At 42.1% G+C, this 25,395-nt stretch overlaps 1 protein-coding gene and 1 long non-coding RNA gene across 6 annotated transcripts; one reads left to right on the top strand and one right to left on the bottom strand.

Annotated features, from left to right (window-relative positions):
* Positions 1 to 9,249: 9,249 nt before the first annotated feature.
* Positions 9,250 to 13,939, bottom strand: LOC110507176. Of its 5 annotated transcripts, none has more exons than XM_021587072.2 (5): positions 13,807 to 13,939; positions 11,751 to 11,851; positions 10,836 to 10,887; positions 9,944 to 10,173; positions 9,250 to 9,763 (listed from the first exon to the last, which is right to left on the bottom strand). In XM_021587072.2, the coding sequence occupies exons 1-5, from the start codon at positions 13,811 to 13,813 to the stop codon at positions 9,476 to 9,478; spliced, it is 678 nt and encodes a 225-aa protein (XP_021442747.1). In that variant the 5' UTR covers positions 13,814 to 13,939; the 3' UTR covers positions 9,250 to 9,475. The 5 variants fall into 5 exon arrangements, with proteins under 5 accessions (XP_021442747.1, XP_021442749.1, XP_021442748.1 ...); XM_021587074.2 differs by having other exon boundaries at positions 10,836 to 10,878; XM_021587073.2 differs by having other exon boundaries at positions 11,760 to 11,851.
* LOC118944779 lies at positions 10,169 to 14,437 on the top strand. Its single transcript, XR_005040092.1, has 2 exons — positions 10,169 to 10,907; positions 13,753 to 14,437. It is a non-coding gene; the product is annotated as an uncharacterized LOC118944779 (long non-coding RNA).
* Positions 14,438 to 25,395: the final 10,958 nt, after the last annotated feature.

The following is a 25,395-nucleotide window of genomic DNA, read 5'->3' as shown; positions in this document are numbered from 1 at the left end:
CACAACCTAAGTGTATGTACAGACCTGAGTACTTTCCAAATGCACTATGTCATTAGCTCTGAAGTGTGTGATTCTTATCATGGCTCTCAACTAATGCAGCCAGTGTATCTCCTGTATCATTTTAAGAATGCAGCACCTTCATTCTGGCTAAAGAGATGCTCCAACATGCCTGCACAGCTGCCCTGAGACTGAGGGCGGGACATATGCTATGGCTGCCAAGAAGCATCACAGAAAGGCAGCGCTCTGGTGGGCACTCTCCATGATCTAACAGGTTTCAGGAGACAAGGATTAGTTAGGTATTGTGTGAAATACTTCACATTTAATTCCTGTGATATTGGTTTTGAGTAGCGCTTTAAAACAAAAGGGTTCTATGATGACAGGTAGGGTTAAAAATGAAACATTTTTCATCTGAAGATAATGAATAACCTTGCGAGTATGAGTTACCATGCCCGGTCTCAGGGATGGAACATTCTGGAAACCCCTTCGGTCTCCTCAGAGTTAGGTAAATCTGCTTTTTTAGTTTATTTTCACCCCATATATTGAACAACCAGAGTTCCCTACAACTGCAGGTTTTGGTGCCTCTAGGGCAGTTCAAAATGTTGTTTAGGTACCTCCTTGCTGAGGAATGTGATTGTTTTTCTTGAATATTTATAATATTTTGTATTTTATTTTACATATTTTATAACTTGTGTATTTGCAGGGTTCACTTATAAAATATATATTGGTCTCAATGGTGATTCACTTTCAAAAAATAAATAAAAAATAAATAATGTTTCTGTAAATTAAGCACTGCTGGGAATAATTGTATTTTTATGAACTCAGAAGCTAGACCATGTAATTGTGGTTCTGGTAAATGGTACTGTATGCATAAACAGGTATTTTTCTTATCTCATAGCTTTGAGAGATGGGGGGGAAAACCCACATCCAATCTCTGCCATGGAAGGTGCCATGGGTGAGATTGCTATTGGCCTGATATCAGGTAAATTCATCTTCTCCTTCAGTTAGTGTTTGTATTCCAGCACATGCCAGATGCTTCTATAGGCTGGTTTGCCATCGTACATAGCCAGCCTACAGAGTCACATTTTGTGGTTTTACTATAACATTCAACTTGCTGTAAAATCTTGTTTAATAACCTTTTACTGCAGTTGGCTAAATCAGGGTCACACAGAGTGATTCTTGGTAGTCTTAAAAAAATCTACTTTGAAACAAAAGTATGCACCTCACACACATGCTTATGGTGTAATGAATACTCAGAGAGAAAAAGGTCTAGATTCACGCGCTGATTGCTGCAGGTGTTTATTTCACCTTCACAGAAGGCAGGAATCGTGGTCACAGGAACGCAATGGTCATACACAAGTAGGCAAACAGGCAGGTGAATCAAAACTAGGACTGAAGGCTATAACTGGTTCTCACAAATGAGCTAGGAAAAGACTTAGTAGAGTCTAAACGAACAATACCTCACAAAGGCACAAACAGAATGAACTGAACTAAATAAGGAGCTGATGAAACCAGGTGAGTAACTAACAGGTGAAATCAATGAACAAAAATGAAAGACAGGGCTACGTTCAAGAACACAACGAAACAGAACACAAGGTTGACTAAGAAAATAAATACAGAACCTTACATATGGACTTAATTTTTTTTAAAGAAAACACCTGTACCATGTCAGACATAGAGTTGAAATATATTACATTTTGAGTTTGCATTCCAATATTACACTTTATATACAGCACAGAAGACTGAAATATATATATTTTAAAATGTTTGACATAGAAACCCCGGATATTTGGAAATAATCTTTATTCATTATAAATTATAACACATGTGAATAACGTTCCACCCATGAGGCCAGGGGGAGCTTTTGGTCATTGACTGCAGGAAAGCTATCTTTTTCAGGAGTAATTCTTTCTCCCCAAGTGATCTTGGAAGTAATAATTCTATAATGCAAAGTCTCCAGTGTAGCAACGTAGTTCTATGCATTGGATTTCATATGCTTGAAATAAATGAGTTTATAGTTGTGGAGTAATAAATTACAATTTTATACAGGTGTAAAGCATACACTTTGCAGGGTGCGTTGTGCATCATTTAAGTGATTGATGCATTCTGCAACTTATTTGGGCCTAAAAAAGAATTAATTGCATCAACAAGTCTGTTGATTTACAACTTCTTTGACCTGGATTGAAGAGGTCGTATTATATATATTTTTGTTATTCTTTTATATTTATACAACTGCTCTGAGAACGAGAATGGTTTAACAAATAATACAAAAAAATTGTGAAAATGATTGGCACCCCTGTTTTCAATACTCTAGCACCCTCCCCCTTGGGTACCTTCGTCATATGTTTCTGTTTTTCAACGCCAAACACACCTTTTTTCATGTCATCTGATCATAGCACCGATTCCAATCCAAGTGCCAATTCTGTTTATCAAACTTAAACCAGCGCTATGGTCAGATGCCATGAAAATATAGCCTTTTTTCAAACACACCAGTGATGGGTTTGGAGTTGAAAAACGGAAGCATATGCAGAAAAGTACCTCATATACCTATGGTAAAATATGCTGGTGGATCTTTGATGTTTATGGAGCTATTTTGCTTCCACTGGTCCTGGGGCCCTTGTTAAAGCGACAATCAGCAGTTGAGACAATAACAAAGCGACCTCCTCACCCCAGTTTTGGTAAAAAGCTGAAGGATGGGGCTGGGGAAATGTAACCACTCTCAAATTCATAGACAGAGCTATGGATGTAAGGACTGACCATCCATTACATAAAGATTATAGTTTTAACCATATTTTGGGGCTATAAAGTGTTTGTTCACATTTACTTTGTTTACCAACATTGGATTGAAACAAGCTTATATTTGGGGTTCTGATAGGGTATGACGGTTTAACTAAGCTCAGAAGGCATTTAGAAGTTATATTCTTCAAGTATCAATACGAACATTTCATTAATTCAGAAGTAAACATTTTAGAAAAAGGTTTTAGTGTCATTAACCTCATAAGGGGAGAGTGCTAGAGTATTGAAAACACGGGAGCCAATCATTTTGACCTGTATCTTTTTGAGTTTTTTTAAATGACTTTTTAAACAAAATCTCTTTCTCTCAGCAATTGTATTAGTATAAAATAATAACATTTCCCTATTTGTTTTGCATACAATATAGCTAAGAACGTGTATTATATATCTTATACAGCATTTTTTGCTCAGCTTTCTCAAGGGTGCCAATAATGATGGACCTGACTGTATATTCATGACGTACAAATGCACAAGCAATCAACCTTTGCTTTGAGATGCATTCAGACAGGTTCAGACCAATCTGAGTTTTCATCTACTGGGAGAAATTCTGTGTGAAAAAAATGCTACATCAACACAGTGTATTGGCAATACAATAGCTATGAGCAGAGTTCATGCTCAGACTTGCCCTCTTGCAACACTGGGAATGAAAAGGTTGCCCTCAATCATCCCTTGTCTTCAAAGAGTAAAATGTCAGGACACATTTAGACTGGGACTTATATGTACTGCGGGTAATTAGGTCTAATGGCAAATGGAAAAGACCTCTACTGAAACCATGAAAATACAGGGGAACACATACAGCGACAAAACATCTCGTCATTGTAAAGATCAGACTTAAGATGAGAAAAACCCAAGACCAAAAAAACAGGACCAAAAAAGTACCACACCGCATTCCCTAAAACCCAGGAGTAAATTATACATTACATTTGGAAATTTGGAACAGGCCAAAATAAAAATGTCTCAACAATAAATCAGCCTGTTTAGAGGAGAAGGGACAAGCCAAATAAAAATTATTGGACAAAGTAGTGAAGATTTGTGGCACTATGGCACCTTTTTTTCTGGAGGTCAGATACTCTCTTCCCAAGACCAAGCATGTTATTGGCCTGAAGCTTAAAATGTCTATAAGGACTAAATAGAACTGGGTAGTAGGTCTGGAACAAAAACAAGAGAGTGTGGGAAAATATAGATTTTTTTTTACACAATGCAATAACAATAGTAAAAGAGTTTGAAGTTTGCAGCCCCAAGTGTAGGGGAGCTCTCGAAACAGAATTAGAATTGCAGGTGTCATTGTGGCGTGTATGGTGCAGCACCTCTCTTCCCTCCCTGCTCTGGCTTCCTGGTGCTAGAGGGCACAATTTCTGAAAGGTAGAGCACAGGCGTGCTAGTCAGGCCAATTTGTTGGGACAAACATGTATGGTCTTGCTAACCCACAAATTTCCCAAAAGGAACAAACACTGTTCGGAACAGACCTGTTTGAAAACATCTAGGAATGTATCTATTTTTTTCTTTCACCTTTATTTATAGCAGTAAATCAATTAAGAATACATTCTTAATTACAACGATGACTTGTCGATCCCTAGAGGACTGGTCAAAAGGCAAGGCATTGAAACTATCAATGCTGAGATGGTCAAGAACGACCCCTGAAATTGCATCGAAATGCACAGATAGACCTGTTTTCAAACATATGTGAGTTCATTTAGGAATAGTCACACTCCTCTCTGGCTTGTTTTTTTTTTACACAAAAAAGGGAGTGGCTGCATGGACCACACATTCACTATACGCGACATCATACAACGATGCCTGGAATGGAAAGCCGCTTTATACCTCAACTTGATCTACTTCAGAAATGCTTTCGACAGTGTGCTCAGAAACAGCATTTGGAAAGTCCTCTCATGGCATCCCCCACAAACAAATGACTTGTTAGCTGCCTCTAGAGGGAAGTTGAATTTACCATCCTTGTTAACAACCTTAAAAGACTGGTTCTCCATCATCTGTGGCGTACCCCAAGGATGCATTCTCTCACCCATTCTTTTCATGGTTGCTACTGACTGATTCATTAGGAACATTGTAAAAGACCGACCTAGAGGGCCACATCCAGTGGACTCCCTTCTCAGTGCTTGAGGATCTTGAATTTTCAGAGGACATTGCTCTGCATGCTCTTTTCCTAACAATCCCGCATGCAGATGATCACAACTAGATTGAGCCAGTTTGCTGACCAACTGGGCCGGCAGATAAATGTGGAAAAAGACCCACGAGCTGAGAATCAACACACCATGTGTATTGAATCACATATTTTATTATGTGCAGATAGACTGACCCTCATTTTTTAGAGGTAGCTAACCATTTTTTACTGTTTTCAAAAACAGAACTGCTAATATAAAATTCATAATAATGTTGCTTTGGCAAACACTGGAAAAATAAAAACTGTCTATAAATGTGGTACATGTAATTATAGAAAATAAATCTACATATTAAAATAAAATCTGTAGACATACTGTCTCTCTTTTTGTCAGGAATGGATCAGGAATGGATCTCTCCTTACCCATTTTACATTTTAATCACTTAGCAGAAGACACTCTTATCCAGAGCAATTAGTGCCTTGCTCAAGGGTACATCAACAGATTTTTCACCTAGTCGGCTCCAGGACTCTTAACCGCAAAGCTACATGCCACCTACCCCAGTCGTGATGGTCTTATCACAGCAATAAATGAATGTGTTCCTCTGGTTGGTCAGTATTAAAAGGCCTTATGGTTCGAACAGAAGGAGCGTGCTTTACATCTTGTGCCGATATCAAACCTTGTGAAATACTTTTATCGGGCCCACCTTCCTTACACACAAGTAAGGACTTGATAGGAAACATCAACACAATCCTTTGAAGTGACATTGTGCCAAGTCAGCAAACATTCCAACCCAAAGACAAATAAGAAAACGCTGTGAATCAGAGTATGAATCAGTGCCTGTGACTTTCAAATGTACACATATGTACACAACCTGGAGTACGTTTGATCCTCAAATACCACAAGTTATTTTCTATTAAGTAATATAGCTGTTTGATATGTAAGTGGTACTTCAGGGATTCATATTCGGTGCACTCATGTTGGAATGAGATTTACTAATAACAATCGAACGTAGCAAACAGTGAGCTGTTGTTCACTTTCTTTTCAATATTTCAATGGTGCCCCAGGAGGAATATTACTCATTCATCACAATCACATCCCACTTACCGATCACTTTGTTAAGACACAAGGGTTTGCAACTTATTTTCCCACATTCAGTAATCAATTATTGCAGCTGTTTGAAATTACAGCTACTGCAAGGGCAATTGCTGTCAAATGATCAGCTCCGGGGTATACCGTCACAGTTAAGTTAAGTTATGTTTTAAATGTCACGCTCAAATCTTCCGAAGGTGTATGTGTAGCTCAATAAATGTAGTTTAGGATGATTTGTAACACATGCATTTTGAATGAAGTTTCGGCTATGATGACACAGACTCTACGTACAAACAGCACTTCCAGAGAGTAAATAATCTCTTAGCCAACAGTGTTAAACAATAGTCTAACCATACTGTACGATTGGCATGGTTAAGAGATCAATTAGATCAAAAATAAAGGCTCAATAGCAGTGTTCTGTCATATTGCGGGTGGCTCATGAGTCTTAGCAGGTGAAAGTGCAAATTGATCTAGGGTGGACAAGCATTTCACTACACCCGCAATAACATCTGCTAAATATGTGTATGTGACCAATACCATTTGATTTGATTTGATTTGACAAGGTGTAACAGGGGATTTCCACAGAGGATTGTTAAACAGGCACTTGGCATGAGAGTAGGGGGACTTTGGAACCCTGAACACACCCTAGCATTAATTTGACTTTGACACATTCCTTTTCAGCACTGAGTGAGTGCTGACTGTCAGTTCATCTGGACAGCATAAAACGCTTTATTTTTTAAATATTATTTTTTACATTTAAGTTGAGAAATTATATTGAACAAATGGTGTGGTACTTGGTAATTGTTTCATTGTCCTTTTCATTGTGTCTTTATGTTGCAAGTAAATATTATGCTCAGAATGAAAGATGTGTAGAAAGGGAGCTGTAAGAAGGAGGCAAGGTTGCAACATAATGAAAAATAAATGTTAATCAGGTGCATAACACAGCATAACTGATTATATGAAATGGAGGGTGGTTCCTTATCCCTAAGAGCTCAATATCCATAATATCATTCTAATGCATGGAGTTCCTCCAGCCCATCGAGACCTAACTAAATAGAAAAGACTGAGAGACAAGACAGACAAATTTCTAAGTATGATTAAGGTAAGGAATTCAATAAGTAAATGTGTAATTTGACTGAACTATCCCTTTTATGTTAGTGGGACCACTTTCAGTTTTTTATGAATGATTTGTGAAGCATTCATAGGCCTTATAAAGGGTTATGAAGGGGGAACACTCACTTCAGGGCTTGAGACAATTAGATGAGCTGAATGTGATAGGCGATGAGGTTAAGGGATATTAAGGGATATTAGGTACAATGCCTGCTTTGTTTTTGAAAAGCTACACAGTTTTCTTGTTTAGATACCTTTTCATACAATTAATGTCCTTTGTTTTTACCCAAAACCCTGCCTTGCCTCCACTCCCACCAATGGTAGAACCCAAAACAGTACCAAACAACCTTGTCACATTTGTCAATCAAGTTATAAGACAACTCATTTAGGCCATTGAGCACCACAGCTAACTTCTCTAATTGGCTGGAATAGAAACCCAGGAACCCATGAGCTGCCAGTAAGAGTTTTAAATATCAAATGGGGCCCAGGGTTCAAATAGTATGTGTTTTTTTCATATACTGTACTTTGAGTGTTTGATTGAGCCTGCCTGGAGTGTGAGATGGGCGGCACATTTGTAATTTTGGGACTATTCCATTGGTTCAATTGTGCCAAGCAAGCTCAATCAAGCACATCTAACTTATCTGAAAAAATGAACAAATACTATTTTAACCCAGGTCTGCAGATGCAAGCAGTGATGAAATCTGGGCCCAACATTTAATAGTAGCTGATAATGTAGGCCCTAAAGATGTATTTAATTTCATATGTTCAACATCAACTAGAGGTCAAGAGAAAGGACCACACTTGAAGGCCCCTCTTTCAACTATTGTACTCTCCTTGTGTGCCATGTATGCAATTGCATCCCTCCTCCTCCCCTTCTTTGCCTTCAGTCTAATACCTCATAGGTTCTTCTGAGGATCTTCTGATGACACGACAAACACTAGCGCTACCTGCATCCCTTGGCTTCCTCTCTTCCAGAATCCTCATTATTAATTCCATTCTAATGAATGAGAGCAGACCCAGACATGCTTCAGGTCAGATTGTATAAAAAGAGATAAAGGTGCTCTACTGAGGATTTAGAAATCCAAAAAGAAGCATTTTACCCCAGAACCCTTCACAAGATCACTATCCCAGAAAACTGGTTGGTTAATGAGTTGGACGTCATAAGAGGTCAAGGATCACAGCAGGTATGTGCTGCACTATGCTTGCAGCCTGCATACATGAGAAGGTTATACTTTTGGATGTGGGTTTATGCTACAATAATCATGACTGCTGCTGCTCGAACATAATGTTTATAATAGAAGACAGGAGAGTGACAGGAAACTACTGGGGTAAAAATAGTCATAGTTATAAGCAGCTGTAACAAATGTACATGAATACATTCTGATATGCGCGCGCATTTGGCAGGCACTGGATTATGCTTTCTATTACACACAACTCGTGCGCGATTATCAAACCCCCTTTGAGCTGTTGTGTGTCATACAAACATGAAATCCTTATCCAGGTAGTTATCTTTTATTGGTGCGTATTTTTGGTGAGATGTAACAATATGATCATTTTGGACAGGCAGGCCTACTTCTATCCCTGCTCAACCCCACTTTATCTCGGCCTCGGAGGAGACTTGGATCCCGAGGCAGAGGATGGTGTGCACGGAGGGTAGAGTGGAGACAGGCGTCTCTTGAGTTGGATGTGACCTGATGCGACGTGCACTTGTCTGCCTCAATGGAAGATAATTTTTCCACATCCAGAGCGGTCAATGTTAACCTTATTGTTTTGTTTTTCTTCGTTTGTCAGTGGGTTTTGAGATTATTTTTTGTAATGACAAGCACTATAAAACAAATTCTAGATCATTATCGTTTGTCTATTGTAATTTGTCTTGGTTCATTAGAAATGTTTATTTGTGTCTTAGCAGTAAATATGATTAAATAACTTGAAAATGATTGGTCTATTAAAGTGAATGTTTCTAACTAAGCTTCGGTGTCCATCTGCACAGGGAAACTAAATAGTGAGTTGAAGGGGATGATGCTGCTAATTTCTTTGGGTAGGCTTTTCAAAGAATTTACAAAATGAATGCATCCATAAGAAAAAAATATGCTGAAAAAAATATAGTGTCTTGTAAAAAAGCAGGATGACGCACTGAGCCCACACATATCCAACATTTATCCAAACTCAGGAATTCTAAAACCATTATTCCAATCATATCAAAAACAGAAACTCGGAGGAAACTTCGACCGCAAACACTCTGAAATGCAAAGCAGGCCTACATCTCAAAACAAATGCCACAGGTGTCAACGTTTGACTTCGAGTTACAGACATTGTTTTGACTGCACATTATACTGTATTTACACAGACAACAAAGACCGAATACATTTTCAAAGGTAGCACAGCTCTGAATTTGACAAATCACGCCTGAAGTAGCTGTCCTCCGCAGGCGAGGCGTATACATAGTCTGATGTGCCATACGGTGCGTATTCTGGAGTGGAGACGCTCTCCTGGAGGTTGCAGTTCTGGTAGTGGTAGTGGTCTGGAACAAACCCATAACTCAAGTCCAGTCTCGTCGGAGAGTTGTAACACGACGAAGAGTAAGACTCCTGTGGCGAATAACTATTGTAATCGACCGGACTTGGCATATTCAGGGAACCTGACGGTGAGCTGGGAGCCTGAAAAACAAGCCAGAGGAGATGTGCATTACTATTCTAGTACAGTATAACGAAACCATTTCCTACTCCAAGCCAAATCTCTGAATGAACAAACAGCCTGAGCTTTGTCAAATATTTCATATGACCGTGCGTAATTGCAAAGAGAGGAGATTTGCGCAACTGCATTTGAATAAAGCATACCATGCCATGGCCGTAATAGCCCATATTCGGGGAGTGATTTTCCTGGCGCCAAAGTCTTGTTGAGGTAGCGGGATGCAGAATACCACTGCTGTAGGTCTCGTTGGGGATCATCATGCTTATCAATTGTTGATTATCGAAGCTGTCCATATGGACGTTGCTCTCTGGAATGGCCCGCGGCTGAAAGATGCAGTTGGAATTCATCTCTTCAGGGAAATAATCAAAGTAATGGCCTATAGGAATGAACGAGAAGGATCAGTAAGATGATGCATACATAAACACATGCAGGGAGACATGTAAATAAGTCAAGACTCCAGAAGTGATGTCACAGCACCACCAGCCAACAGCTAAAAAACAAATTTGAATGCAAGTTTATAAAAAGGTCCCAGTACACTGCACTTTAGGAATGTGGGTCAGTGTCAATTGTATACAAAGATATATATTCCAACTATTCTGCTGTGGTCGTTGATTCTCCATGTAAGTGTCAATCTAGATATTTTACCTGACCGAATCTGATGCGCAATTCAGACTCCGAATATATTTTATAATAGGCTTTTGTGATGTATTTTACAGCTATTTTGCATTTTGCATGTATGATGCATAATGCATTGCCTTCTGTCTTTTGGATCAAACGCTTGTTTATTTGATTATGATTTACTGTAACGCCCCCACTGGACATTTCAAATGGCATTTACTGTACTTTACTGTAGGCTACATTTATTTTCGTTAGCAGGTTCGGATACAGTCAAGATAATATATTTTTTTACTATAGAACATGGATTCTGGACCATCCATGGTGATGCTTTTGTCGTACAACGATTTTGGGATCAAGATAATGTCAGACAATGGAACGCTGCATCGAAATGTTGATTTATTTGGACATATTTGAACTTACCTGACAAGGAGGAGGAGACGCACACATCCTGACTCACCGAGCTCTGGGATTTCTATTCATTTAGGAAAATAAGTAAGAAAGAGAGACAGAGAAAAAACATAAGTCCCCATTCATTTGCAACAGTTCGATTTTTGGGCTGGTTATTTTTCATCCCCTTGAAAGCTACTTGTTACCTTCAAATAACAAGTAGCCTACCACCCACTGTATGGCACAATAATGGCATTTGTTTATTTTTTATTCTTTATTCTTCATTTCGGAGGGTTGTGTGTGTGTGTGTGTGTGTGTGTGTGTGTGTGTGTGTGTGTGTGTGTGTGTGTGTGTGTGTGTGTGTGTGTGTGTGTGTGTGTCTGAGAGAGAGAGAGAGAGAGAGAGAGAGAGAGAGAGAGAGATCTATTTCACTTGCTCTGGCAATGTAAACATATGTTTCCCATGCCAATAAAGCCCTTAAACTTAACATTGAGAGACAGAGAGAGAGAGACAGAGAGAGAGAGGGAGAGAAATAGATCCAATAACTTCTAGCCTACAGTATGTGTGATCAATTAAGGGAGTGGCTCCAATAATTAGCGTCATCTTTGCCATATGTTATGCCAATTGCCATGTGGACATAAGAACATATTTTCTGATTTTTGAATCTGAATTTGCTGTAAAATATCACATAAAACAACTGGAACTGTCCCTACATGAAAAATATCCTACTGTTACTGCTAAACGATTATTGAAAGGCTACTAGAGAGTAGACCTGGTGGTCAATCATTAATGAGACACGCAACTTCGTGTTCGGGGTAAGGTTGGTGACTGTTGCGGCAATTGAGGAAGTTATTGCAATGGGGATTTCATGGAGAGAGCAACACCTCCAATTATACTGAGACTGTGTGTGTGTGTGTGTGTGTGTGTGTGTGTGTGGAGGGGGATTACCATTCTAACCGTTTTAGTTGATGTCTGGAGAGCTCTTTTCTGTTGCAGCAACTGTTTAACGGTTGTCTTCACCCGCACACCCTGGTACACCTTTGGCTTATCTGTCAAAAGAGAAAAACATGGTGTCGATGTTTACTGTAAACAAACTTGAATGGTCCTAACCCTGCCACTCGTGAGCACTTTCACTGCCTGCTGCATACTTTCACGCAACAATTTAATTAGGCCTACTTAATACTATAAAACATTGGAATATTATTAAAAACACATTTCAATATTACTATAAGATTGTTTTGATCCGGGTTTTCAACGCAATGTATTACATCTATAATTATTTGTGAATTTCAAACGAATTATGCAATATAGTATGAACAAACGCTCAAATGTTGCCGAGTTTATTGTATCAAAGTTGCCCATGCGAAAGCCAGAAGTGTCCTAATATTGTCCTACATAGGTCTATATCCTATGTAGCCTGCCTCTGCGAGAACCTCGCACGACAGAGACAGGGTTTCGAATTTCACAGTCAATACAGTGGGCTTGCCTTCACACTCATTTCAAGCACAAAGGAAAGCTGTGCAAAAAAATGATATTGTAAATGTAACTTTTCGATTTTATTTAGCTAATATGTTTATTTTTATTCTATACATAGGCCTAAAACACAGGTTAAGCGTTGCGATCCATGAAAGGGGGCTGATAGCGGCATATTCCGTGAAAGTAGGGAAGTTAAGTTAGGCTACAGGTAAAGCGGGCAAACAACAGTCTAGTAAGAGTCAATAACAAAGACCCAAAGGACTCCACAAATCCGGTGAAAATAAGGTGAAAATGGAAGACTTCGCTTGAGAAATTCGTCCGATTATAAAAGTAAGTTACTTTTACGCTCCGCACTTAGCCAACATATCATTGGTAGGCCATGGGATAACAATATGAGCTTTAGCCTACCCGACGATAAAATAAAGGTTGTTTTGGTTTTGATGATCATTCCGGTTAGCCTATCGAACCCCCACACCTGACAATTATGCAGTAAAACCATTTCGTTTTCTGTAAAATTCATCCATTGAAGCAGGACTGTATTTGAAATGAAATGGAATACTAATTTACGCTATCAAAACATAGCCTACTGTAAATTATCGGGAACTAGGCAGATAGGTTAGAGCCGTTGCCTATACCCACTCTAAACACATGTTCAATGTTTTAGTGCAGGAGCCTAGCGTTTAGATTTTTATGCTAAAATGAACGGTACTCATATATGTACGCCTTCGATTGTATGTCATGGCTTCACTTCTAACTATAAGGGGGTATAACGTTCTTCTTCAATGACTAAAGTCATTACAGAAACGACGCCACACAATGGTAGAACTCATTAAGGCAGTCAGAGACTGTCTCAGGAGTGGAAAGTTGGCGGTAAAGGTGATTCGATAATAGCAGCTGCCGGCAGAATCTAAAGAGGTGTGCTTGGCTGTCAAACCCATCCTTTTAAATATTCATATTCTGAAATGTCAGATCATGATTTGTCTTAAATGTGGCAAATAGTAAAGCTACCCAAAAGACACATCCCACTGATTACTGCTTAAAATTACCATTTGTACATTTACATATTAAAGTGTGATTAGAATGACTACAATTACAGTTGAATCGACAAGAATAATGCAAATAAAACCGCGTTTGAGTTAAGTTAACCTTACGCCCTAACGTGGACGAAATGGCCAAAAGTAGTGATGTTTAAGAAATAAGCTAAATACTATTTTAAAAACGTTGTTCAATTAAATTGGCAACTATTGCAATAGAAAATAGCATGCATCATGCAGGTAATAGGCATTAATCCACACGAGGCCATTGTTGAAAATTAGTTTACATTATTCTTTAGTTAAAACACGAGTTACATACTTTATCTCTAAGGTTTTCATCAGAACCTCGCAGTTCCCATATAAGTGAAACAGCATGTTGTGCAATGTCAATTATTTCCAATCGTTTTGTTCTAACATTTATATTTCTTTCTTTCTTTCAGGAGGAACGTAAAAAAAAGAACCATGATCCGATGAAAAAATAATGATAAACTTACCAGACATGTTGTACAAATTAAGAAGGACTCCTGGAAGAAGAGCAGTTATGAGATTCCACAATGTCCTTTTCTGGCTGAGTTATATGGGCTATATCGAAATATTCATAAAAGTCACATAAATTCTCAACACACAAGTCTTAAAACTGTCTCAGAGCATACAATAATACCCTAATATAGCTAGGGATATATTAGTTTGTGAAATTTTCTCTCCATGCCTACTTTTTAAAACCCCTAGAACTCAATGATTTGACAATGATTTGATTGCGCGTTACTTTCAATTTGAATATTCAAAGGCTACTCAAAAATACAGATTTTTCAGTATAAATCAATACATATGCACTTAAAATAACATTTCATTTAATAGAATTTAATAATATTTTATACCCAAACCAAAAATAAATAGACATTTTAAACATTTTATCCATCTTTTGCCAATCTGCCCATCAGTCCCTCTTCATAATGAGGCACTACAGGAAAGTAACGGTTAGATGTTCTATGTAAACATGACCAACAATTAAACATCGCAGATCATATGTATTTCAGGATGGATGAGCACATCAACACGTTATGACCATACATTTTTTGTCTTATTTTAAACAATAAACTATGAAATGTCTAGGTTGTGGGCGTGGCATATGGTAGCAGCCATTTCTGCCATCACTGACTCCATTGCTCCCTCAGCAATTGCATGCTCCCCATCACTGGAACTCACATCACCCACGTCTTACCAATTGTATTATAGTTGTTTTAGCATTATTTAGTGTAGTTACATTAATTATATAACATAAAGACTGAACGTTTCAGCCATTCACATGTCAAACCTGATTTGACATCCCAGGGCTCCTCTATATAAGTCGAGAATACTATCTACAAATGCAATACAATGCAAACATTCGGTTTACAAACGTCTGATATATTTTCAATTCAATGACAAGACTCCCCGATTAGTCTACTTGTGTAGATGTGGACAAAGTCATTTCAATTGATAGACTTATTTGAATAGGGTTACTGTCTGTTTAAATTTATAAGAGTTTACAACTTAATACATATGATATGAGAAAACAGCACATTGCTTTAGAGAAAACCATTTCCTATAAATGTTCTTCCATTGCCATTGTGAGCCTACATTACATTTGAATAACAATTTACAAACGTATCAAACAATGAACTCGAACTTATACCTAGTGTTAATTAAAATAGCTTAGATTTCAGTTTAGGGGTATCGATCTATCATTATCCTCACTCAAATATTGAGAAAATGCACACACTATCTGCCCAATACAATCTATGGCCTTTCCTGATTTGTACTGGTAGGGGCCTATACAATGATCCCTATTATGTAGGCCTAAATCCCATCATTTCCACTGGGTAGTTGTATTGACAAACGTCTGACCTTCCATAAAGTAGGACCTAGGTCCATTATCCTAACTACCAAGAATATTATGCTAGTGCTCTCATAGAATATCTAACGTTTTTGCTTTTTTTTATTAATTTATTGCTGCCGTTGCAATTCCCCCCCATGAATTACGCTATCGTAAGAGACGAGGTAACATGAAACAACCGCGCCATCTAGTGTAGGATATACGTTAGTAGGTTCTCCCTAAATCTTAATTTGATGTCGTGGTGACAGAACAAAGTATAACTCAACAAACGGAAGTCATGTGTTTTTCATGTGTCATTTTAGCAAAAAATATGTTTCATTTTCATGCATTTATTGCAGTGTCTTTTATTATAATGGATTTATAATAAAGAATTCTACTGCCCTATACATTATCTATGTTTTTTATTTATTGACATGTATAAATGAAACGCCAAATACAGGAAGCATTGATTAATCAGGGAAACGGAGTATGGTAAATCACTTGCAACCATTGACCAATTCAGATCACTGCATTGTCTTTGAAAGTAAAATATTCAGGTGGAGATTCCCATTCAATTCTTGAAGTATTCTGTGCATGGTCATCTCTGATTGTCTTTCATTATATTCAAGACTTTTCATACCGAGGTAAAGACAGTTTTAGGTTGGAAATTCGACGGATATTCTCCTGTAGTTTTCCTTACGTCCATCAACAGCAGTTAGGGACCATCAGCATAGTGACAAATGACATTTTTCAAATGTCAATAGCTCTTTAACCATTACTCCAAACACTTTCAAAACTGGTTGTAGCTAACCCGATGGCATAGACGCACATTGCACACCCTTTAGTGTGTCCATTTTTTTTTTATCTCACATGGTTTTACATGAATTTTTCAAAATTTAGAATGTCAATAGCTCCTTGGTCATGTGACCTGGTGACTTCAAACAAGGTTCAGAATGTCCACTGTCTGCCCTTCTATATTGCACACCCTTTAGTTTGTCAATTTTTATCTGACATGGTTTTACACAACGTTTTCAAAATGTAGAATTTCAATAGCTCCTTGGTCATGTGACCTAATGTCCGCTGACTACCCTTCTATGTTGCACACTCTTGTTTGTGTACTGTAAAATCATGCAGTGTAACATACATTTTTCATAGTTTCAAATTTGCAATAGCTCCTTGGTCATGTCAATTACACACCTAAGAAGCATACAGTGGATATACACCCATATTGCATAACCTCTAGTCATGTATCTACTATATTGTTGTACATTAATATTAGTTTGACAATTAGGGGGTTCAGTCCAATGTTGTGTTTCCCCTTCTCTTTAATATTTATCTATAATAATTGGTTGTTCTAAGTACTTATTTTCCCTGTTTTTTTCCCCACAGTGTTTAACAGTGGTACACAATAGGAGAGAGACAGATAATGTCTATTTTCGTTAATATCAACCATAAAGGAAAAGGGCAAAGTACGAGAGTCATGCTATTAATTGTCCAAACCAGGGATGGAGAGTGAGCTAGTGAGGTAGGCTGCAGTGGGTTTGCTGGTCAATACATATACTGAACATTTAACCACAGTAATGGTGGCCAGTGAATCAATGAATAAAAATATAACATTGACAAATTAAACTAATTGTAGACCTTTAATCTTTTCCAACATGTCAACAGAAACTTAACTTCAATTAAGTATGACACATTTCACGTGTTAACTTTCTCTTTATCCCTGGTTGATGTACATGTCAGAGCCTCTTCAGTGTGGATGGGGTATTGCATACATTTTCAACAACAAAGACTGCACTTCCAGTTTGTGTTCTTTACTCTGTTGAACTCTTTTGTCTTCATTCCTAGGCACAGCACATGGAACCTCAGTTGGCAGGTAAAACATTCAATCTAAACAAAACAAAGTGTAACACGTTATAAATAATATCTAATAGCAATGTAGAATGACGATTTAGCCATCCATTGTGTTATATCATAAATTGTCTTACATGCCGTCACTGTTGTCAAAAGATTATAAACATGTAAAGTTACTAACCCAGTCAGTCTTTGGGCCACATCCAGGTTCTTTATCAGTCGCACACATGAAGCAGTTGTTGGCTTTGTTGAACTCTGAAATCATAGGCATGAACTGAACATACGGCTGTCCCACACAACTACATAAAAATAAAGAATGTACATTTACTTTGAATTAAATGTCATTACCAGACATGTTTAGTATATCCTCAGCCATTTCTTTTCGCAGTTGCTCCATGTGTTTTTGAAGGTTCCATATCAATTTGGGAGGGAATGTTGGGGAAGTTCTGTGCAACTTCCTTGGCCATCTACACCAACAAAATAAAATATAGTTTTTTACCTAATTGTCACATAGCAGCTAATCATTCGTTATTGAAAATATAGCTATCAAACCTGCATTATAAAGACCCCACAGCTGAAGGTGTCCTACTGCATGGTGTGAGTTACAGTGCCTTGCGAAAGTATTCGGCCCCCTTGAACTTTGCGACCTTTTGCCACATTTCAGGCTTCAAACATAAAGATATAAAACTGTATTTTTTTGTGAAGAATCAACAACAAGTGGGACACAATCATGAAGTGGAACAACATTTATTGGATATTTCAAACTTTTTTAACAAATCAAAAACTGAAAAATTGAGCGTGCAAAATTATTCAGCCCCCTTAAGTTAATACTGTGTAGCGCCACCTTTTGCTGCGATTACAGCTGTAAGTCACTTGGGGTATGTCTCTATCAGTTTTGCACATCGAGAGACTGACATTTTTTCCCATTCCTCCTTGCAAAACAGCTCGAGCTCAGTGAGGTTGGATGGAGAGCATTTGTGAACAGCAGTTTTCAGTTCTTTCCACAGATTCTCGATTGGATTCAGGTCTGGACTTTGACTTGGCCATTTTAACACCTGGATATGTTTATTTTTGAACCATTCCATTGTAGATTTTGCTTTATGTTTTGGATCATTGTCTTGTTGGAAGACAAATCTCCGTCCCAGTCTCAGGTCTTTTGCAGACTCCATCAGGTTTTCTTCCAGAATGGTCCTGTATTTGGCTCCATCCATCTTCCCATCAATTTTAACCATCTTCCCTGTCCCTGCTGAAGAAAAGCAGGCCCAAACCATGATGCTGCCACCACCATGTTTGACAGTGGGGATGGTGTGTTCAGGGTGATGAGCTGTGTTGCTTTTACGCCAAACGTAACGTTTTGCATTGTTGCCAAAAAGTTCAATTTTGGTTTCATCTGACCAGAGCACCTTCTTCCACATGTTTGGTGTCTCCCCCAGGTGGCTTGTGGCAAACTTTAAACAACACTTTTTATGGATATCTTTAAGAAATGGCTTTCTTCTTGCCACTCTTCCATAAAGGCCAGATTTGTGCAACATACGACTGATTGTTGTCCTATGGACAGAGTCTCCCACCTCAGCTGTAGATCTCTGCAGTTCATCCAGAGTGATCATGGGCCTCTTGGCTGCATCTCTGATCAGTCTTCTCCTTGTATGAGCTGAAAGTTTAGAGGGACGGCCAGGTCTTGGTAGATTTGCAGTGGTCTGATACTCCTTCCATTTCAATTTTATCGCTTGCACAGTGCTCCTTGGGATGTTTAAAGCTTGGGAAATCTTTTTGTATCCAAATCCGGCTTTAAACTTCTTCACAACAGTATCTCGGACCTGCCTGGTGTGTTCCTTGTTCTTCATGATGCTCTCTGCGCTTTTAACGGACCTCTGAGACTATCACAGTGCAGGTGCATTTATACGGAGACTTGATTACACACAGGTGGATTGTATTTATCATCATTAGTCATTTAGGTCAACATTGGATCATTCAGAGATCCTCACTGAACTTCTGGAGAGAGTTTGCTGCACTGAAAGTAAAGGGGCTGAATAATTTTGCACGCCCAATTTTTCAGTTTTTGATTTGTTAAAAAAGTTTGAAATATCCAATAAATGTCGTTCCACTTCATGATTGTGTCCCACTTGTTGTTGATTCTTCACAAAAAAATACAGTTTTAGATCTTTATGTTTGAAGACTGAAATGTGGCAAAAGGTCGCAAAGTTCAAGGGGGCCGAATACTTTCGCAAGGCACTGTATTTCCCCTCTACACTTTATGTCCACCCAGTCGTCTTTTCCATGGCAGGATCTTCTCATTTTGAAGTATTCTCTTTTTTATGTAAAAATAATGGAATTATGATTAGTTATAGGCAAATGAATACACAAGCCACATTTGTATGCTGTTTTCCTTATCACTATAATCTAGTAGTAATTTATTTGTAGAGGTAATTTCCTTTATTCCCCATTCTAAACACAGCCTAAATTAGAGGCAGTGAACCATTTACAGGACAATAAAAGTAGCATATAGGATCCAACCCTATTACAGAGTGAATAAATGTACAGTCGTGGCCAAAAGTTTTGAGAATGACACAAATATTATTTTTCACAAAGTCTGCTACCTCAGTTTGTATGATGGCAATTTGCATATACTCCAGAATGTTATGAAGAGTGATCAGATGAATTGCAATTAATTGCAAAGTCCCTTTTTGCCATGAAAATGAACTGAATCCCAAAAAAACATTTCCACTGCATTTCAGCCCTGCCATAGAAGGACCAGCTGACATCAAGGCTGTTCAGTGTGCTGATAAGAATGATGTGATTGACAGAGTCGAAAACCTTGGCCAGGTCGATGGATACGGCTGCACAGTGTTGTCTTTTGTCGATGGCGATTATGATATCGTTTAAGACCTTGAGCGTGGCTGAGGTGCATGCATGACCAGCTTGGAAACCAGATTGCATAGTGGAGAAGGTACGGTGGGATTCGAAATGGTCGGTGATCTGTTTGTTAACTTGCCTTTCAAGACCTTAGAAAGGCAGGGTAGGATAGATATAGGTCTGTAACAGTTTGGGTCTAGAGTGTCTCCTCCTTTGAAGAGGGGGATGACCGTGGGCAGCTTTCCAATCTTTGGGGATCTCAGACGATACGAAAGAGAGGTTGAACAGGCTAGTAATAGAGGTTGCAACAACTTTGGCAGATAATTTTAGAAAGAGAGGGTACAGATTGTCTAGCCCAGCTGATTTGTATGGGTCCATATTTTGCAGCTCTTTCAGAACATTAGCTATCTGGATTTGGGTGAAGGAGAAATGGGGGAGGTTTGGGCAAGTTGCTGTGGGGGGTACAGAGCTGTTGACCGGGATAGGGGTAGCCAGGTGGAAACCAAGCCCAGCCTTAGAAAAATGCTTATTAAAATTCTCGATAATCGTAGATTTATCGATGGTGACAGTGTTTCCTAGCCTCAGTGCAGTGGGCAGCTGGGAGGAGGTGCTCTTATTCTCCATGGACTTTACAGTGTCCCAGAACTTTTTGGAGTTTGTGCTACTGGATGTACATTTGTTTGAAAAAGCTAGCCTTTGCTTTCCTAACTGCCTGTGTATATTGGTTCCTAACTTCCCTGAAAAGTTGCATATCGCGGGGGCTATTCGATGCTAATGCAGTACACCACTGGATGTTTTTGTGCTGGTCAAGGGCAGTCAGGTCTGGAGTGAACCAAGGGCTATATCTGTTCCTGGTTATACATTTTTTGAATCGGGCATGCTTATTTAAGATGGTGAGGAAAGCACTTTTAAAGAATAACCAGGCATCCTCTACTGTCAGAATGAGGTCATTATCCTTCCAGGATACCCGGGCCAGGTCGATTAGAAAGGCCTGCTCGCGGAAGTGTTTTAGGGAGCGTTTGACTGTGATGAGGGGTGGTCGTTTGACTACAGACCCATTACTGACGCAGGCAATGAGCCAGTGATCGCTGAGATCCTGGTTGAAGACAGCAGAGGTGTATTTAGAGGACAGGTTGGTCAGGATGATATCTACGAGTGTAAGGGCGTTCGTCTGTAGCAGGAAGAGAAGCGGACCAAAGCGCAGCGTGGTGGTTATTCATGTTTTAATAAATCACTACACATGAACAAACTAACAAAAACAAGAAATGTGAAAACGCAAAACAGTCCTATCCTGTGACACCAAACACAGTGACAGGAACAATCACCCACAAACACACAGTGAAACCCAGGCTACCTAAGTATGATTCTCAATCAGAGACAACTAATGACACCTGCCTCTGATTGAGAACCATACTAGGCCGAAAACATAGAAATGCCCCAAAACATAGAAAAACAAACATAGACTGCCCACCCAACTCACGCCCTGACCATACTAAATAAATACAAAACAACAGAAATAGAGGTCAGAACGTGACAGTACCCCCCCCCCAAAGGTGCGGACTCCGGCCGCAAAACCTTGACCTATAGGGGAGGGTCTGGGTGGGCGTCTGTCCGCGGGGGCGGCTCTGGCGCGGGACGCGGACCCCACTTCACCATTGTCTTAGTCCGCCTTATTGTCCGCCTCCCTGGCTTACTCACCATGGCCACCCCTCTCAATGACCCCACTGGACAGAGGGGCTGCTCGGGACAGAGGGGCAGCTCGGGACAGAGGTGAAGCAGCTGCTCGGGACAGAGGGACAACTGCTCGGGACAGAGGGACAACTGCTCGGGACAGAGGGGCGATAGCAGCTCGGGACAGAGGGGCGGCAGCTGCTCGGGACAGAGGGGCGGCAGCTGCTCGGGACAGAGGGACAGCTGCTCGGGACAGAGGGACAGCTGCTCGGGACAGAGGGGCGGCAGCAGCTTGGGACAGAGGGGCGACAGCTGCTCTGGACAGAGGGGCAGCTGCTCGGGCGGCCCCTGGCTGACTGACGGCACTGGCGGCCCCTGGCTTACTGGCGGCCCCTGGCTGACTGGCGGCACTGGCGGCCCCTGGCTTACTGGCGACACTGGCGGCCCCTGGCTGACTGGCGGCACTGGCGGCCCCTGGCTGACTGGCGGCACTGGCGGCCCCTGGCTGACTGGCGGCACTGGCGGCCCCTGGCTGACTGGCGGCACTGGCGGCCCCTGGCTGACTGGCGGCACTGGCGGCCCCTGGCTGACTGGCGGCACTGGCGGCCCCTGGCTGACTGGCGGCACTGGCGGCCCCTGGCTGACGGGCGGCACTGGCGGCCCCTGGCTGACGGGCGGCACTGGCGGCTCCTGGCAGACGGGCGGCGCTGGCGGCTCCGGGCAGACGGGCGGCGCTGGCGGCGCTGGGCAGACGGGCGGCGCTGGCGGCGCTGGGCAGACGGGCGGCGTTGGCGGCGCTGGGCAGACGGGAAGCTCAGCTGGCGCTGGGCAGACGGGAAGCTCAGCTGGCGCTGGGCAGACGGGAAGCTCAGCTGGCGCTGGGCAGACGGGAAGCTCAGCTGGCGCTGGGCAGACGGGAAGCTCAGCTGGCGCTGGGCAGACGGGAAGCTCAGCTGGCGCTGGGCAGACGGGAAGCTCAGCTGGCGCTGGGCAGACGGGAAGCTCAGCTGGCGCTGGGCAGACGGGAAGCTCAGCTGGCGCTGGGCAGACGGGAAGCTCAGCTGGCGCTGGGCAGACGGGAAGCTCCGGCAACGCTGGAGAAAAGGAAGGCCCTGGTAGCGCCGGAGAGGCGGGAGACTCCGGCAGCGGCGCCGGACAGGCGGGAGGCTCCGGCAGAGGCGCCGGACAGGCGGGAGGCTCCGGCAGCGGCGCCGGACAGGCGGGAGGCTCCGGCAGCGGCGCCGGACAGGCGGGAGGCTCCGGCAGCGGCGCCGGACAGGCGGGAGGCTCCGGCAGCGGCGCCGGACAGGCGGGAGGCTCCGGCAGCGGCGCCGGACAGGCGGGAGGCTCCGGCAGCGGCGCCGGACAGGCGGGAGGCTCCGGCAGAGGCGCCGGACAGGCGGGAGGCTCCGGCAGCGGCGCCGGACAGGCGGGAGGCTCCGGCAGAGGCGCCGGACAGGTGGGAGGCTCCGGCAGCGCTGGAGAGGAGGAAGCCCCTGTAAGGATGGGCCGGAGAGACAGCCTGGTACGGGGGGCTGCCACCGGAGGGCTGGTGCGTGGAGGTGGTGACGGATAGACCGGGCCGTGAAGGCGTACTGGAGATCTTGAGAGCAGGGCTGGCACCAACCGCCCTGGCTGGATCTTCACCCTAGCCCGGCAGATGTGGGGAGCTGGGATGTAGCGCACCGGGCTAAGCACGCGTACTGGGGACACCGTGCGCACAACTGCATAACACGGTGCCTGACCAGCACCACGCCCGCCACAGTTAGCACTGCTAGGAGCACTGTAGTGCTGAGATGGCACAGGACGTGCAAGGCTAGGGAGATGCACAGGAGGCCTGGTGCGTGAGGCTGGCACAGTCTTCACCAGACCCCTCGCACGCACCTCAGGATGAGTATGGAGAGCTGACCCCGGTGCCATTAAATCCCTGACACGCTCCGTCGGGCGAATGTCGTGCCTCACGCACCAAACCAGCAAGTCCCTCATATCACTCTCCTCCAATTTCCCCATTAACTCCTTCACAGTCTCTGCTTCGCTCACCTCCAACACCAGCTCTGGTTCTGAGCTCCTCCTTGGCTCCTCACGATAAACGGGGGGAGTTGGCTCAGGTCTGACTCCTGACTCTGCCACACTCCCCCTGTGCCCCCCCCCAAGAAATTTTTGGGGGTGACTCTCGGGCTTCCATCCGCTCTGCCGTGCTAGTTCCTCATAATGCCGCCTCTCTGCTTTTGCTGCCTCCAGCTCGGCCTTGGGGCGGCAATATTCTCCTGGCTCTGCCCAGGGTCCTTTCCCGTCTAGAATCTCCTCCCAAGTCCATCTCTCCAAGTAGTGCAGCCTCTCCCACTGATGATTTTGCTGCTGCTGCTGTTGCTCCTCCTGCTGCTGCCTTTGCTGCTGCTGCTGTTGCTCCTGCTGCACCAGTCGCTTCTCCCGCTGCTGCTGTTGCTGCAGCCTCTGTTTACCACGCCGCTTGGTCCTTGGTGGGTGGGTGATTCTGTAAGGGCGTTCGTCTGTAGGAGGAAGAGAAGCGGACCAAAGCGCAGCGTGGTGGTTATTCATGTTTTAATAAATCACTACACATGAACAAACTAACAAAAACAAGAAATGTGAAAACGCAAAACAGTCCTATCCTGTGACACCAAACACAGTGACAGGAACAATCACCCACAAACACACAGTGAAACCCAGGCTACCTAAGTATGATTCTCAATCAGAGACAACTAATGACACCTGCCTCTGATTGAGAACCATACTAGGCCGAAAACATAGAAATGCCCCAAAACATAGAAAAACAAACATAGACTGCCCACCCAACTCACGCCCTGACCATACTAAATAAATACAAAACAACAGAAATAGAGGTCAGAACGTGACAACGAGGGTGCCCGAGTTTACGGATTTGGGGTTGTACCTGATAGGTTCCATCATAATTTGGGTGAGATTGAGGGCATCTAGCTTAGATTGTATGACGGCCGATGTGTTAAGCATGTCCGAGGTTAGGTCACCTAACATTACAAACTCTAAAGATAAATGGGGGGCAATTAATTCACATATGGTGTCCAGGGCGGAGCTGGGGGCTGAGGGGGGTCTGTAACAAGCGGCAACAGTGAGAGACTTATTTCTGGAAAGGTGGATTTTTAAAAGTAGAAGCTCGAACTGTTTGGGCACAGACCTGGATAGCATGACAGAACTCTGCAGAATGTCTCTGCAGTAGATTGCAACTCCCCCCCTTTGGCAGTTCTGTCTTGGGGGAAAATGTATACACATACATAAAGGCATTTTTCAGCTCTGATTTTACCACTCAGAATCCAGAATGGATATGACAATGGGGCCATCACAGGATGTAATACACCCTTACAACAATCTACTTTTTGTAGATTTTTGTTATCTGGAAACTGCTACTATGTGTCAAGAAAAGAGCCCCAATTAGGGGTTAGTGTATTCCAGTAAAAAAGGGCTGGTTTAGATTAAAAACTATTGCCCTGTGTCACCGTTCATAGGGGCATGAGAGACTAGTCAGTGGTAGAATTGAGTTGGCACTTTGTTGGCCCAAACACCCATAGACCCAAAAGGTTGAGGTTACTCATGGACAGTAATTAGTAATAACATTTATTTTGCATTGATGCATTGTGTCTTCTAACTGTCCAAGAATAGGATCCAAAGTTAGGAAATATTTGTTACCATAAATACAAAGGAGGATGTCTCTCCTCATACCTCTGGTTCCTTAATCAGACTGCCAGACTGTGCACCACAGAGCCAATCAGGAGAGAATACACACAGGTCAACGGTGCCAATTGAAAGTCAAGGGGTGTGTCTGTGCCTTTTGGATTACTCTCTCTTTACAGAGAAC

The sequence above is a fragment of the Oncorhynchus mykiss genome, chromosome 27 (assembly GCF_013265735.2).
Source record: "Oncorhynchus mykiss isolate Arlee chromosome 27, USDA_OmykA_1.1, whole genome shotgun sequence".
In the NCBI taxonomy this organism is placed as follows: Eukaryota; Metazoa; Chordata; class Actinopteri; order Salmoniformes; family Salmonidae; genus Oncorhynchus; species Oncorhynchus mykiss.
The sequence above is the reverse complement of the archived record's forward strand: the minus strand, read 5'-3'. Positions and strand labels throughout refer to the sequence as shown.

Coding starts and splice junctions, on each gene's coding strand:
- LOC110507176 (XM_021587072.2), bottom strand. Junction 10,888..11,750: donor CAACTAAAACGGTTAGAATG/GTAATCCCCCTC, acceptor CTAAATGAATAG/AAATCCCAGAGCTCGGTGAG. Junction 9,764..9,943: donor GCTATTACGGCCATGGCATG/GTATGCTTTATT, acceptor CTTGTTTTTCAG/GCTCCCAGCTCACCGTCAGG.